The sequence below is a fragment of the Scyliorhinus canicula genome, chromosome 11, assembly GCF_902713615.1.
Source record: "Scyliorhinus canicula chromosome 11, sScyCan1.1, whole genome shotgun sequence".
In the NCBI taxonomy this organism is placed as follows: Eukaryota; Metazoa; Chordata; class Chondrichthyes; order Carcharhiniformes; family Scyliorhinidae; genus Scyliorhinus; species Scyliorhinus canicula.
In genome coordinates this window covers 7,981,159-7,995,440 of record NC_052156.1, presented here as the reverse complement: position 1 = coordinate 7,995,440, position 14,282 = coordinate 7,981,159, and the positions used below count along the sequence as shown (strand labels likewise).

The following is a 14,282-nucleotide window of genomic DNA, read 5'->3' as shown; positions in this document are numbered from 1 at the left end:
TTTTCAGAGTTCATAGAATCCCCACAATGCAGAAGGAGGCCACTCGGCCCGCCTAAAGAGCACCTACCTCGGCCCAATCCCTCGCCCTATCCATCCTCCCAACCGCACCAAACCCCACCGTCGGACACTAAGGGCAATTTATCACGGCCAATCCACCTAACCTGCACACCTTTGAACCGTGGGAGGAAACCGGAGCACCCGGGGGAAAGCCACGCAGACACGGGGAGGAAGAGCAGACCCCGCACATTCACCCGAGGCTGGAATTGAACCCGGGTCCCTGGCGCTGTGAGGCAGCAGTGCTAACCCACCACGCCACAGTGTCTGTGACTGCGTCACGCTTATGTTGTAAAATGTTGCCTGTATTTTTTTTAAAAACTCACCTGTGGCCCGTGGAAGCTGCTGCTGTTTATTACCCAACTCAGATTGCCGCCTTGTGAAGGTGGTGTTCGGCTGCCTTCCTAAACCCATGCAGCCCCGCGAGCTTTGGCGCAATCAGGCGGCCTACGAGGTGTTGTTGGGACCCATGTGACGTTTCTCGGGACAGAGCGAGTAAGGCCGATAGTTTCCCCTCCCTAAAGGATGTGTGTTGGGTCTTCCCGATAATCCGGCTCTCTGGCTACCTTCACACTTCCCGATTCTCATACCACCCTGGTGAAGCTGGACTGAGGCTCTCCGAGTTACTGGTCCAATAACGTCACCAAACGCACTGTTGACTGCCTAAATCCTTCCGTCCATTAGCAAATCATCTTAGTTCAACACCAGGGTTACCAAGTACCACCCCGAGGCTAGCTGCTCAGAAGAGTTGCCTGCGGCAACGGTGCTCCATTAGCCGGATGCTCCGAAACAAAGGCCTCACTCAGTATGCGCGAGGATTGCGATGTATTACTGCATAAGATGCACAATTATGATAGAGGGATGCGGCTTGTGTGGAATGCACTGAAACATCTGTTTTTGCTCAGGGTGATAACCGTTTTCCAGCTATTCCGACCAGGCCTGCAAAAGGCAAACTGGCTTCAATTATCCCTGGTTTAGCACACTGGGCTAAATAGCTGGCTTTTAAAGCAGACCAAGGCAGGCCAGCAGGTTCAATTCCTGTACCAGCCTCCCCAAACAGGCGCCAGAATGTGGCGACCAGGGGCTTTTCACAGTAACTTCATTTGACGCCTACTTGTGACAATAAGCGATTTTCATTTTAAGAAAATGTTTCAACCAAAGTAAACGATTGAAAAGTAAAAAACACCTGGAAATGGGCTCGGCAAGTCGAACGCTGTCCAGTGTAAAACAGTCCAAGCCCGTCATTCTGGAAAATGCAGACTCTGGGAAAAGGTCAGCACCTTAAAGCCTAAAGCTCAGGCCCAGCAACCCAACAGAGGCCTGGAGCCCAGCAACCCAACAGAGGCCTGGAGCCCAGCAACCCAACAGAGGCCTGGAGCCCAGCAACCCAACAGAGGCCTGGAGCCCAGCAACCCAACAGAGGCCTGGAGCCCAGCAACCCAACAGAGGCCTGGAGCCCAGCAACCCAACAGAGGCCTGGAGCCCAGCAACCCAACAGAGGCCTGGAGCCCAGCAACCCAACAGAGGCCTGGAGCCCAGCAACCCAACAGAGGCCTGGAGCCCAGCAACCCAACAGAGGCCTGGAGCCCAGCAACCCAACACACCACCTCACACAGGCCTGGGATGGGCAGGGCCTGACCATCAGCCACCCGCCCTGTGCAGGCTCAAGGCCTGCAAAACCGACTCCCCGTGCACAAGTCGGGGGCCTGAAATCCTATGGGTCTGCAAGCTTGAGGCCTCATATCCAGGCACTCAGTCTCAACAGCCTCAGTTCAGCCACCTCCCCAAACCCACAGGAATCGTTCCTTTCGGTTCTCCAGGAGAAGGGCCAAGGCCTAGTCAGGGCAAGCAGATTGATCCGAGCGCCGAGTTCTGTGGGTGATGCGGGGGACAGAGTGCGTTTGTGTAAAACATGGCAAATTGACACCACAGGGGCTAACTCAAAATAATCTTACCATCTGCACCTCCCAGCTGAGAATACATGAATATATTAAGTGCAATTGGAGACCATTATGGCAAGCAAGCGCTGGCACATCAACCCACTGTGCCTTTGCAAGCTCGCTGAAAGCTGAGCATTTCATCCTATTCGTCTACATTTTCTGACGCTTTCAAATTCCTCAAATATTTATCCACTTCCCTTTGAAAAGCGATTGCTTCGACTGCTGTTTTCTAACAGGGCGTGCTACATTCGAGCAATCCGCACTGTTGTTTCAGCTGGAACAGGAAAGATGCTTGACGCCAACCAGGACAAAGCAGTTCCCTCGATCGATACCTCACCAACCAGCTTAAAAAACATTTGCCCCCCCCCCCACACACACGCACGGCGGCAGCTGTGTGTACCATCTACAAGATGCACCGCAGCAACTGACCAACGCTTCTTTGACAGTACCTCCCAAAGCCGCAACCTCTACCACCCAGAATGACAAGGACAGCAAGCTGGGTTCAAATCGTGAGAACTCCCTGTCTAACAGCACTGTAAGTGTAGCTGCACTAATGGACTACAGCGGTTCAAGAAGGCAGCTCGCCACAACCTTCTTAAGGGCAATTTGGGCTGGGCCAGAAATACCGACCTAGCTAGTGATACCCAAACCCCAAAAAGAAATAAAAGTCCTAAACACTCAGAATGCTCTTATTTGTTCTCACTCAATACAACTGGAAGAAAGTCTTCCTCCATTTATCCTTGTATCAGATCTCCTCAACCGTCTCTGGGTTGGGTCTGATCCCTGTAGTCTGTGCTCACCTGAGAGAATCTATGCTGTACCCTCTCCATGACTTTGGCATCATTCTTAAAGTAGAGATCATCCCAGAACCAAGAAGCAGAACTATTCCACCTCTGTTACCACAAGCATGAAGGGATTTATTCTCCAGATAGAGCTTCAACCATTGGGATGAAACTACGCTGGGGGTAATTCACCCAGAGATCAATTCTAACCTTGACCCTCAGCGGACCCAATGCTAAAGACAATGCCTCAACCCTACAACCTGGGGCCACCTTTGTCAAAGAAAGATGACGTGTTTCTCAACCAGCACCGATTCCCAACAGCCTCTCTGTTCTCAGCCCTCACTGGAGGGTTGCCAACTGTGATTTAATGTGTTCCTGGAAGTTTCACCACATGAATCGCCTCAAGTTCCAGCCGTTAGCAAATTCGTACTTCTGATGTACTGCCAATAGGAAGACAAAAATACTCAATCCTCAACTGGCTTGTGCCGCCCCCCCCCCCCCCCCCCCCCAACCTTTCACGAGATGTGGGCATCGCTAGCAAGGCCCATCTCTAATTACCCTTGACCCAGGAGGCTGGGCCATTTCAAAGGGGCAGTTAGCCACATTGCTGTAGGCCACACATGTAGACCAGACCAGGCAAGGGCGGCAGATTTCCTCCCCTCCCAAGCGTCAGTGAATCAGATGCGTTTTTACGACTAGCTTTTAATTCCGGATGTAACAACGGTATTCAAATTCGGCCAGCTGCTGTGATGAGATTGGAACCCGGATCCCCGGAGCATCTGTTACCCTGGGCCTCCGGATCATGAGCCCAGTGACAAAACCACTAACGTCACCGCCTCCCCTTCTTGATATGGGACACGACGCACTAACTCAGGAGTTGCTCAGCAAACCACTGGAGGATGAAAATGACACTGAGGTTTTTTAAAAAACATCTGTGTGACCTGCCCACCTGATGCACTTACGAGGGAGAGCCAATGGCTGCCCGTCACTGCCCCAGCGTTAAGTTATGAGCAATTCCATCCACTTCAACACAAATGATGTATCGCACACCTTTCAAAACACAAAATGGTTTGCTGGGCATTTTCAGTAAAAGGCTATCCTCTACATACAGGATTGAGAGAGTGGCTGAGGCACAACAGGGTAAGGCCCTCACACCTCACTGCAGGATAGACCGTTTCCAAGATCGCGTCCTTGGGACGGTTAATCCCTCGTCCCTGTGTTCCTGCGTCACCCATCTGGGATGCATCATTTGCAGCTGTATAGAACCTTAGTTAGGCCACACTTGGGAGTACAGTATTCAATTCTGGTCGCCACACTACCAGAAGGATGTGGAGGCTTTAGAGAGGGTGCAGAAGAGATTTACCAGGATGTTGCCTGGCGTGGAGGGCATTAGCTATGAGGAGAGGTTGAATAAACTCGGTTTGGTCTCACTGGAACGATGGAGGTTGATGGGCGACTTGATAGAGGTCTACAAAATTATGAGGGGTACAGACAGAGTGGACTTTTTCCCAGGGTAGAGGGGTCAATTACTAGGGGGTATAGGTTTAAAGTGCGAGGGGCAAGGTTTAGAGGAGATGTACGAGGCAAGTTTTTTACACAGAGGGTAGTGGGTGCCTGGAACTCGCTGCCGGAGGAGGTGGTGGAAGCAGGGACGATAGTGACGTTTAAGGGGCATCTTGACAAATACATAAATAGGTTGGGAATAGAGGGGTACGGACCCAGGAAGTGTAGACTGTTTTAGTTTAGACGGGCAGCATGGTTGGCGCAGACTTGGAGGGCCGAAGGGCCTGTTCCTGTGCTGTGCTTTTCTTTGTTCTTTGAGACACCAGCAAATGCCACCAGGAGCCAGTTTCAGCAGCTCCATTGCAACAAGAATCATCAGGGAAAATACAATTAGTTTATAACCTCAGGATAAGAGGGCCACCATTGAGGCGGGGGGGGGGGGGGGGTGAATCTTTGGCATTCTCCTCCCCAGAGATTGGTGGATACTGGGTTGTTGAGTATATTCAAGGCTGAGGTATTGATGTACTGGGAGTTAAGGGCGATGGGGATACTGCAGGATGCCAATGTTGCGGTAGAAGATTGGACGTCTCATTGAATGATGGCGCAGGATCGAGGGGCCGAATGGTCCACTCCACCAGTATTTTGTTATCTTTTCAAAGTCAAGTCACCTCAATAATGTTTTATTTGTGGAAAATGCAACGGTCCTGTAATTGCATGAGGCATTCAGTACCCCAACGCAATCCCAACACAACCAAACTCCTCCAGACTCTCACCCCAACCAGCTGTCGGTGGCAGGACAGCAACGACACACAGTGAGGGGCGGATGATGCACACTGGCTAATAGCGGCACCTCCTCAGCAAACGCACAAAACACAATCCGATAACAGCCTCAACTAGAGCCATCCCCAACGAGCCTATCGGGGCTCTTCCAGCCGGAACTTTTGAACAAACCATGTCATCTTCAAGTCGACAACACCCACACGTTCAGATTATCAAGGGCGTTTGGCACTATGCATAGCTTGGGTTGCCAACTCTCCGAGATTGGCCTGATGCTTCCCGGAATTAAAGATTCAACTTCAGTATACTGCCAGGAGTATGAACCCGGTTTAAATTGCCTAATCTTTATTCATCTTGAATATTGTTGAGAAAAGAGACACGCCGCCAAAGTTTTTCATCTTGAACTCATCAGGACAGACCCAAGAATACCAAATATCAAAGGGATCAATAATTTGTACTGCATGAGAAAAGGGTGCTGATTGGTTGGCAAGTAAATTCCGATTGGTTGAGGGCGGCACGGTAGCGCAGTGGTTAGCACTGCTGCCTCACGGTGCCGAGGTCCCGGGTTTGATCCCGGCCCCGGGTCACTGTCCGTGTGGAGTTTGCACATTCTCCCCTTGACTGCGTGGGTTTCACCCCTCCCCCCCAACCCAACGGTGTGCAGAGTAGGTGGATTGGCCACGCTAAATTGCCCCTTAATTGGAATTTTTTTTAAAAAACTCATTGGTTGAGGCACGTCAATTTCTTCAGCAGAATTCAAGTTCCGATATTTCATTTTTGAACGTTAGTCACCAAAGTATTGACAGATGAGATAAAATGGTCGTTTGACAGTCAGTCCACTCAGGTAGTGAAGAGCCTGGCTGCTTTCCAATTGGCTGTTGGGCAGGCAGGACACCATGAGGATGGACATGTCGGGGGAGCGATGGCAGGAATGTTGGGGTGGGATTTGGACCGTATGATGAGGCCTCCAGGAATACATCCAAGCAGAGTTGGCAACCCAATTGCCCAGCCAGAGGGAACACCACTCCAAACGTCACCCAAAACCAACCTGAAGTCCCTCCGTCAAACAACAAGTCCTCTGACGGCCTCTGAGCTGGCTTCAAACTGCAAACACAAACTCGGTTTCAAGACTCATTTAGATTTTAAAGACGAGCTTACCTTTTTCATCTTCCCACTTCTGGTCCCAAAAAAGGCGACTGAGTGGCCCCGGTAGTCATAGGCGGCGATGGAGGTCATGCCATCCTCCTTGTCAACAAACAGCGGGATCCCCTCCACCAGGGTCGTCCCACCCAACGGCTGGTTGAAGTCCTGTCCACAGAAATTGTCATCAATCTGCAAAGGCTGCAAAACAAGACAAAAAAACAAATTGATGATTATGATCATCCGACCCCATCTTGTGGTGTTCGCCCCCCCCCCCCCCCCCCCCCCCCCCCAAGCCGGGTTAAACTCCCAATTGGGCCTCATTGCTGGGGGAGGAGGTGTAAAAGAATCTCGGACACTATCCGAAGAGGGATGCTGGGTAACGAACATCCTCCCTCGAACCTCATCGCCAAAATAGACCAACTGGTCATTCAGCTCACTTTGGAATGCTGCTGTGTACCCAGTGAAGCTGCTGCATTCAGGATCATGACCTTAACGGCACATCTAAAGAGATTTATTGGCGACGGGACGCTTTGGAATGTTCCAGGGACGTCAGAGATCATTATATAAAAGGCAGTTCGACCTTTTCCATGCCCACTAAAGCCTTTCCGTCACATCGTTCAAACACCTGGGGCACAATTCTCCCATCGGGAGACTAAGTCCCGACACCGGAGTGAAAACCGGAGTCTATCACTCCGGCGCCGGAGGCTGCTCCCAGCCCCCTATTCTCCCGCCCCCGGGGGGCTAGGAGCGGCACCGTGTCATTTACGCGCGCCGGGCCTTGGCACAGCGCAAAAGCGGCGCCGCGTAAATTATGCGGCCGGCGCCACGTAAATGACGTCACCCGCGCATGCGCGTTTGCCGTCCTCCCCGTGGCCGCCCCGCAAGAAGATGTCGGATGGATCCTGCGGGGCGGCGGAGGAAAGGAGGTCCTCCTTCAGAGACGTCGGCCCGCCGATCGGTGGGCACCAATCGCGGGTCAGACCCCTTTTGAGGCCCCCCTCGGTGCAAGAACCCCCCCCCCCACAGACCGCCTCCCCCCAGCGTTCCCGCGCAGTTCCCGCCGACAGCGTCCAGGTGCGGACAGCGCCGGCGGGAACGTGACGTGTTGGGCAGGCCGCTCGGCCCATCCGGGCCGGAGAATTGCCGCTTGCCCGTTACAAACTGTGAGCAGCGATTCTCCCAGCGACCAGCCGTGAATCTCGCCGCGCCAGTTTGGGAGGGGTGGGAGAATCGCGTGCGGGTGCCGCGGCGGCGTGGCGGGATTCGCTCGGCGCCCCGGCGATTCTCCCACCCGGCGTTGGGGGTGGGAGAATTCCACCCCCGTTTTTTTTCCGGGTGAACTGGTTTTCAAATATTTTTTTCTTTATTCTTTTGTGGGATGTGGGCGTCGCTGGGCAAGCTCAGCATTTGTTGCCCATCCCCAGTTGCCCTTGAACTGAGCATCTTGCCAGGCCAAATTCAAAGGGCCAGTCATTCACATTGCTGTGGGTCTGGAGTCACATGTAGGCCAGATCAGGGCGGCTAAATTCCTTGCCTCAGGGGCATGAGGTCACCATCGCCGAGACTATTTTATATTCCAGATTTGTTAACTGAATTCAACTTCCACCAGCTGCCTTCGTGGGATTTGAACCCATGCCTCCAAGGTTTGCCTGGGCCTCTGGACTACCAGTCCAATGCCATGATCACAATGCCACCATTTTCCACCTTCCCAGACAACTCAGGGGAAAAGGTTTACCAGAACAATTTGGTGCAATTGACAATCGACCTCTATTCCCGAGAAAGAAAGATTTGCATTTATATATTTTTTAAATATAAATTTAGAGTACGCAATTCTTTTTTACCCCAATTAAAGGGCAATTTAGCGTGGTCAATCCACCTACCCTGCACATCATTGGGCTGTGGGGGGTGGGACCCACGCAGACACGGGGAGAATGTGCAAACTCCGCACGGACTGTGACCCGGGGCCGGGATCGAACCTGGGTCTTGGGCGCCGTGAGGCAGCAGTGCTAACCACTGCCCCACCATGCCGCCCCAGGTTTGTAATTGATATAACTCCCTTCTCAATGTCAAACTTACAAATATAGGAATTACGAGCTGGAGTCAGCCATTCGGCCCCTCCAGTCTGCTCTGCTGTTCAGTCAGATCATGGTTGATTATAAACATATGGTTATTAATATTAAACAGGCAGTAACAACACCCCATCACTCTTCAAGATACTGCTGCACAACCATTTCTGCCCACCTAATGGAGTAGGAAGGGTTTTATTTAAGGTTTCTTTTAAAAGACACCAGCATTGACACTGCGGCACTCCCTGGACACTGGCACTCCCTGGGCACTGTGTCGCTCCCTGGGCACTGCGGCACTCCCTGGACACTGGCACTCCCTGGGCACTGCAGCACTCCCTGGGCACTGGCACTCCCTGGGCACTGCAGCACTCCCTGGGCACTGTGTCGCTCCCTGGGCACTGTGTCGCTCCCTGGGCACTGCGGCACTCCCTGGGCACTGTGTCACTCCCTGGGCACTGCGGCACTCCCTGGGCACTGTGTCACTCCCTGGGCACTCCCTGGGCACTGTGTCACTCCCTGGGCACTGTGGCACTCCCTGGGCACTGTTTCACTCCCTGGGCACTGTTTCACTCCCTGGGCACTGTGGCACTCCCTGGGCACTGTGTCACTCCCTGGGCACTGTGTCACTCACCGGGCACTGCGACACTCCCTGGGCACTGTGTCACTCCCCGGGCACTGTGTCACTCCCCGGGCACTGTGTCACTCTCCGGGCACTGCAACACTCCCTGGGCACTGTGTCACTCCCCGGGCACTGTGTCACTCCCTGGGCACTGTGTCACTCTCCGGGCACTGCGGCACTCCCTGGGCACTGTGTCACTCTCCGGGCACTGCGACACTCCCTGGGCACTGTGTCACTCCCCGGGCACTGTGTCACTCCCTGGGCACTGCGGCACTCCCCGGCACTGTGTCACTCCCTGGGCACTGCGGCACTCCCTGGGCACTGCGGCACTCCCTGGGCACTGCAGCACTCCCTGGGCACTGTGTCACTCCCTGGGCACTGTGTCACTCCCTGGGCACTGCGGCATTCCCTGGGCACTGCGGCACTCCCCTGGCACTGCGGCACTCCCTGGGCACTGCGGCACTCCCTGGGCACTGCAGCACTCCCTGGGCACTGCGTCACTCCCTGGGCACTGTGTCACTCCCTGGGCACTGTGTCACTCCCTGGGCACTGTGTCACTCCTTGGGCACTGTGTCACTCCCTGGGCACTGTGTCACTCCGTGGGCACTGCGGCACTCCCTGGGCACTGTGTCACTCCCTGGGCACTGTGTCACTCCCCGGGCACTGCGGCACTCCCCGGGCACTGCGGCACTCCCCTGGCACTGCGGCACTCCCCGGGCACTGTGTCACTCCGTGGGCACTGCGGCACTCCCTGGGGACTGTGTCACTCCCTGGGCACTGTGTCACTCCCTGGGCACTGTGTCACTCCTTGGGCACTGTGTCACTCCCTGGGCACTGTGTCACTCCGTGGGCACTGCGGCACTCCCTGGGCACTGTGTCACTCCCTGGGCACTGTGTCACTCCCTGGGCACTGCGGCACTCCCTGGGCACTGCGGCACTGTGTCACTCCCTGGGCACTGTGTCACTCCCTGGGCACTGTGTCACTCCCTGGGCACTGCGGCACTGCCTGGGCACTGTGTCACTCCCTGGGCACTGCAGCACTCCCTGGGCACTGCAGCACTCCCTGGGCACTGTGTCACTCCCTGGGCACTGTGTCACTCCCTGGGCACTGCGGCACTCCCTGGGCACTGCAGCACTCCCTGGGCACTGTGTCACTCCCCGGGCACTGTGTCACTCCCTGGGCACTGTGTCACTCCCTGGGCACTGTGTCACTCCCTGGGCACTGTGTCACTCCCTGGGCACCGTGTCACTCCCTGGGCACTGCAGCACTCCCTGGGCACTGCAGCACTCCCTGGGCACTGTGTCACTCCCTGGGCACTGCGGCTCTCCCTGGGCACTGCGGCACTCCCTGGGCACTGTGTCACTCCCTGGGCACTGCGGCACTGCGGCACTCCCTGGGCACTGTGTCACTACCCGGGCACTGCGGCACTCCCTGGGCACTGTGTCACTCCCTGGGTACTGTGTCACTCCCTGGGCACTGCGGCACTCCCTGGGCACTGTGTCACTCCCCGGGCACCGCGGCACTGTGTCACTCCCTGGGCACTGTGTCACTCCCTGGGCACTGCGGCACTGTGTCACTCCCTGGGCACTGTGTCACTCCCTGGGCACTGGGTCACTCCCTGGGCACTGGGTCACTGCGGCACTCCCTGGGCATTGTGTCACTCCCCGGGCACTGCGGCACTCCCTGGGCACTGTGTCACTCCCTGGGTACTGTGTCACTCCCTGGGCACTGCGGCACTCCCTGGGCACTGTGTCACTCCCCGGGCACTGCGGCACTGTGTCACTCCCTGGGCACTGTGTCACTCCCTGGGCACTGCGGCACTGTGTCACTCCCTGGGCACTGTGTCACTCCCTGGGCACTGTGTCACTCCCTGGGCACTGGGTCACTCCCTGGGCACTGCGGCACTGCGGCACTCCCTGGGCATTGTGTCACTCCCCGTGCACTGCGGCACTCCCTGGGCACTGTGTCACTCCCTGAGCACTGTGTCACTCCCTGGGCACTGTGTCACTCCCTGGGCACTGCGGCACTCCCTGGGCACTGTGTCACTCCCTGGGCACTGTGTCACTCCCCGGGCACTGCGGCACTCCCTGGGCACTGTGTCACTCCCTGGGCACTGCGGCACTCCCTGGGCACTGGCACTCCCTGGGCACTGTGTCACTCCCTGGGCACTGTGTCACTCCCTGGGCACTCCCTGGGCACTGTGTCACTCCCTGGGCACTATGTCACTCCCCGGGCACTGTGTCACTCCCTGGGCACTGCGGCACTCCCCGGGCACTGTGTCACTCCCTGGGCACTGTGTCACTCCCTGGGCACTGCGGCACTCCCTGGGCACTGCAGCACTCCCTGGGCACTGCAGCACTCCCTGGGCACTGCAGCACTCCCTGGGCACTGCAGCACTCCCTGGGCACTCCCTGGGCACTGCGGCACTCCCTGGGCACTGCAGCACTCCCTGGGCACTGCGGCACTCCCTGGGCACTGTGTCACTCCCTGGGCACTGTGTCACTCCCTGGGCACTGTGTCACTCCCTGGGCACTCCCTGGGCACTGTGTCACTCCCCGGGCACTGTGTCACTCCCTGGGCACTGTGTCACTCCCTGGGCACTGCGGCACTCCCTGGGCACTGTGTCACTCCCTGGGCACTGTGTCACTCCCTGGGCACTGTGTCACTCCCTGGGCACTGTGTCACTCCCTGGGCACTGTGTCACTCCCTGGGCATTGCACTGGAGTATCAGCCAGGAACCCACAACCTTTTGACTCTGAGGTGTGACTAATTGCCACATACCCAAGACAATAACATATTTTCAACGCTGAAAATGCCCTCCTTTTGGCAACAACTGTCTCCACCATGAAGATGAGCTTTTATTTTGATTAATAGAATTCTCTTAATAATTGAAAATGCAAACTCAGTAATTACAGCAAGTGTTGAACCGCTATGTTGAGTCCCAGAGGGCTCGGCAATAATAGGCTAACTGAATTATTTAAATAAATACTGCTCTGGTGTTTGTACTCTGGGAGTTGGCTTTGTGCGGGCTATGCAAATATTCTGTTTCATCTCAGCCATTCAACAAAATTGCTTCATGAAAGGAAATTTTGCCTGACACAAGTGGAAGAATGGAACTATTGAGGGCTCTTTTTCTTCGTGATGAGCTGACCCCGTGTACTGAGGCTGCTGGTTAAGTAAAGCCTTCAACAAAAGAGACACAAAGAGTCATCCCACACAAAGTCCCTAACTCGATTTATCTGGCGGGAGAGGCGCGGGATTGATGATCCGGTTCCCCTGATCACATTTTCAAAGCTTGGGATTTTGTAGCTCGCGCCCGCGTCACCTCCAGTAGTGAAGCGCGGGGCCGTCATCAGGCATCAGGCCCAACTGTGGACCGTGGAGGGTGGCCAACTTTTTAATTCTTCCCCGGGATGTGGAATTCGCTGGCGAAGCCCAGCATTTATTGTCCATCCCTAATTGCCCCTTGAGTAGGTGGCGTTGAGCTGCTTTCTTGAACCGCTGCAGGCCCGGAGGTGTAGGCACACCCACTGTGCTGATAGGGAGGGAGTTCCACAATTTTGATCTCGCGACAGCGAAGGAACGGCTGAGAAATTTCCAAGGCAGGGTGTTGAGCGGCTCGGAGGGGAGCCTCCAGGCGGTGGTGTCCCCACGTGTCTGCTGCTCTTTCAAGGTAGTAAAGTCTGCGGGTTTGGACGGTGCTGTCGAAAGAGCCTTGTCGAGTTCCTTTATTAAATTATTTCACAGGGTGTGGGTTTTGCTGACTCGGCCAACATTTATTGACCCTCCCTCTGCGCCGTGTTCAAGCTGGTGGCAGGAAGGACTGTGGTCGGCCTTCCCACCCCGCCGCCAATTGGGACCCTTTCTAAGGCCTCAGCCCACTGATCCTGGTATTGACCCAGGGGAATGGGGAGGGCATCTCGCCATGCAGGGGAAGGGGGGAGGGCGTCTCGCCATGCAGGGGAAGGGGGAGGGCGTCTCGCCATGCAGGGGAAGGGGGAGGGCGTCTCGCCATGCAGGGGAATGGGGAGGGCGTCTCGCCATGCAGGGGAATGGGGAGGGCGTCTCGCCATGCAGGGGAATGGGGAGGGCGTCTCGCCATGCAGGGGAAGGGGGAGGGCGTCTCGCCATGCAGGGGAAGGGGGGAGGGCGTCTCGCCATGCAGGGGAATGGGGAGGGCGTCTCGCCATGCAGGGGAATGGAGGGGGCGTCTCGCCATGCAGGGGAATGGGGAGGGCGTCTCGCCATGCAGGGGAAGGGGGAGGGCGTCTCGCCATGCAGGGGAAGGGGGAGGGCGTCTCGCCATGCAGGGGAAGGGGGGAGGGCGTCTCGCCATGCAGGGGAATGGGGAGGGCGTCTCGCCATGCAGGGGAATGGAGGGGGCGTCTCGCCATGCAGGGGAATGGGGAGGGCGTCTCGCCACGCAGGGGAATGGGGAGGGCGTCTCGCCATGCAGGGGAAGGGGGAGGGCGTCTCGCCATGCAGGGGGAATGGGGAGGGCGTCTCGCCATGCAGGGGAATGGGGAGGGCGTCTCGCCATGCAGGGGAAGGGGGAGGGCATCTCGCCATGCAGGGGAATGGGGAGGGCGTCTCGCCATGCAGGGGAAGGGGGAGGGCGTCTCGCCATGCAGGGGAATGGGGAGGGCGTCTCGCCATGCAGGGGAATGGGGAGGGCGTCTCACCATGCAGGGGAAGGGGGAGGACGTCTCGCCATGCAGGGGAAGGGGGAGGGCGTCTCGCCATGCAGGGGGAAACCCCAAGCAAACCCTGGTGTTCAAATGGCGCTCGCAGCCTAGTCGAGGGACCCCGTCAGAAGGTAGGGGGAGGACCCCCTGAGAGTCACCTCTCTGGACTTTGCTGCAGAACCCCTCCACCCCGCCCCTGCCACTCCTGACCCCACTCCCCAACATTCACCTCCGCCAGGGCCTTTCTTTGATCTGAGGTCCCAGGTTAGTGGTCTCCTAGCAGCAGGCACTGCCTCCCTGATGGAACTGCTGAGTACAGACAAGGCCAGCAGCTCCCGCCGGGTGGGACATTGCCCCCAAAATCCTCAAGCCACCCACTGCTGGCCTGTCAAGTGCCCAGGGCCCCACAGGGTCTTACTGAAAAGACGGCAACGCAGGGATATTGCCAACTCTGCAACCAACAGGCGAGACCCCCACTGCCTCCACAATGATTCAGTCGCTGATCTTCCACCAGAATCTATTTCTACTCTGCCATCATGTCCTCGAGATCATCTGTATCTGCCTGATCAAATCCCTTTATAATTTTAAAGATCTCAATTAGTTTACCCTTCATGGTGGCGTGGTCCCTTTAAGGGACGAGCCTTCGAGGATCATGTGTCCCGCCCGAGCCTATGGTGACAGAGCCCGTTAACCTGAGCCTATCGGGTAGCAG

General features: G+C 56.4%; 1 protein-coding gene across 1 annotated transcript in view; it reads right to left on the bottom strand.

Moving 5' to 3' along the window:
* The window catches only part of LOC119973746 (plexin-A1-like), a 580,418-nt gene that overhangs the window by 462,891 nt on the left and 103,245 nt on the right, over positions 1-14,282 (bottom strand). The window contains exon 3 of the mRNA XM_038812164.1: positions 6,215-6,397. Coding sequence (XP_038668092.1) covers positions 6,215-6,397 — 183 coding nt within the window. The remainder of the gene's footprint in view (positions 1-6,214; positions 6,398-14,282) is intronic.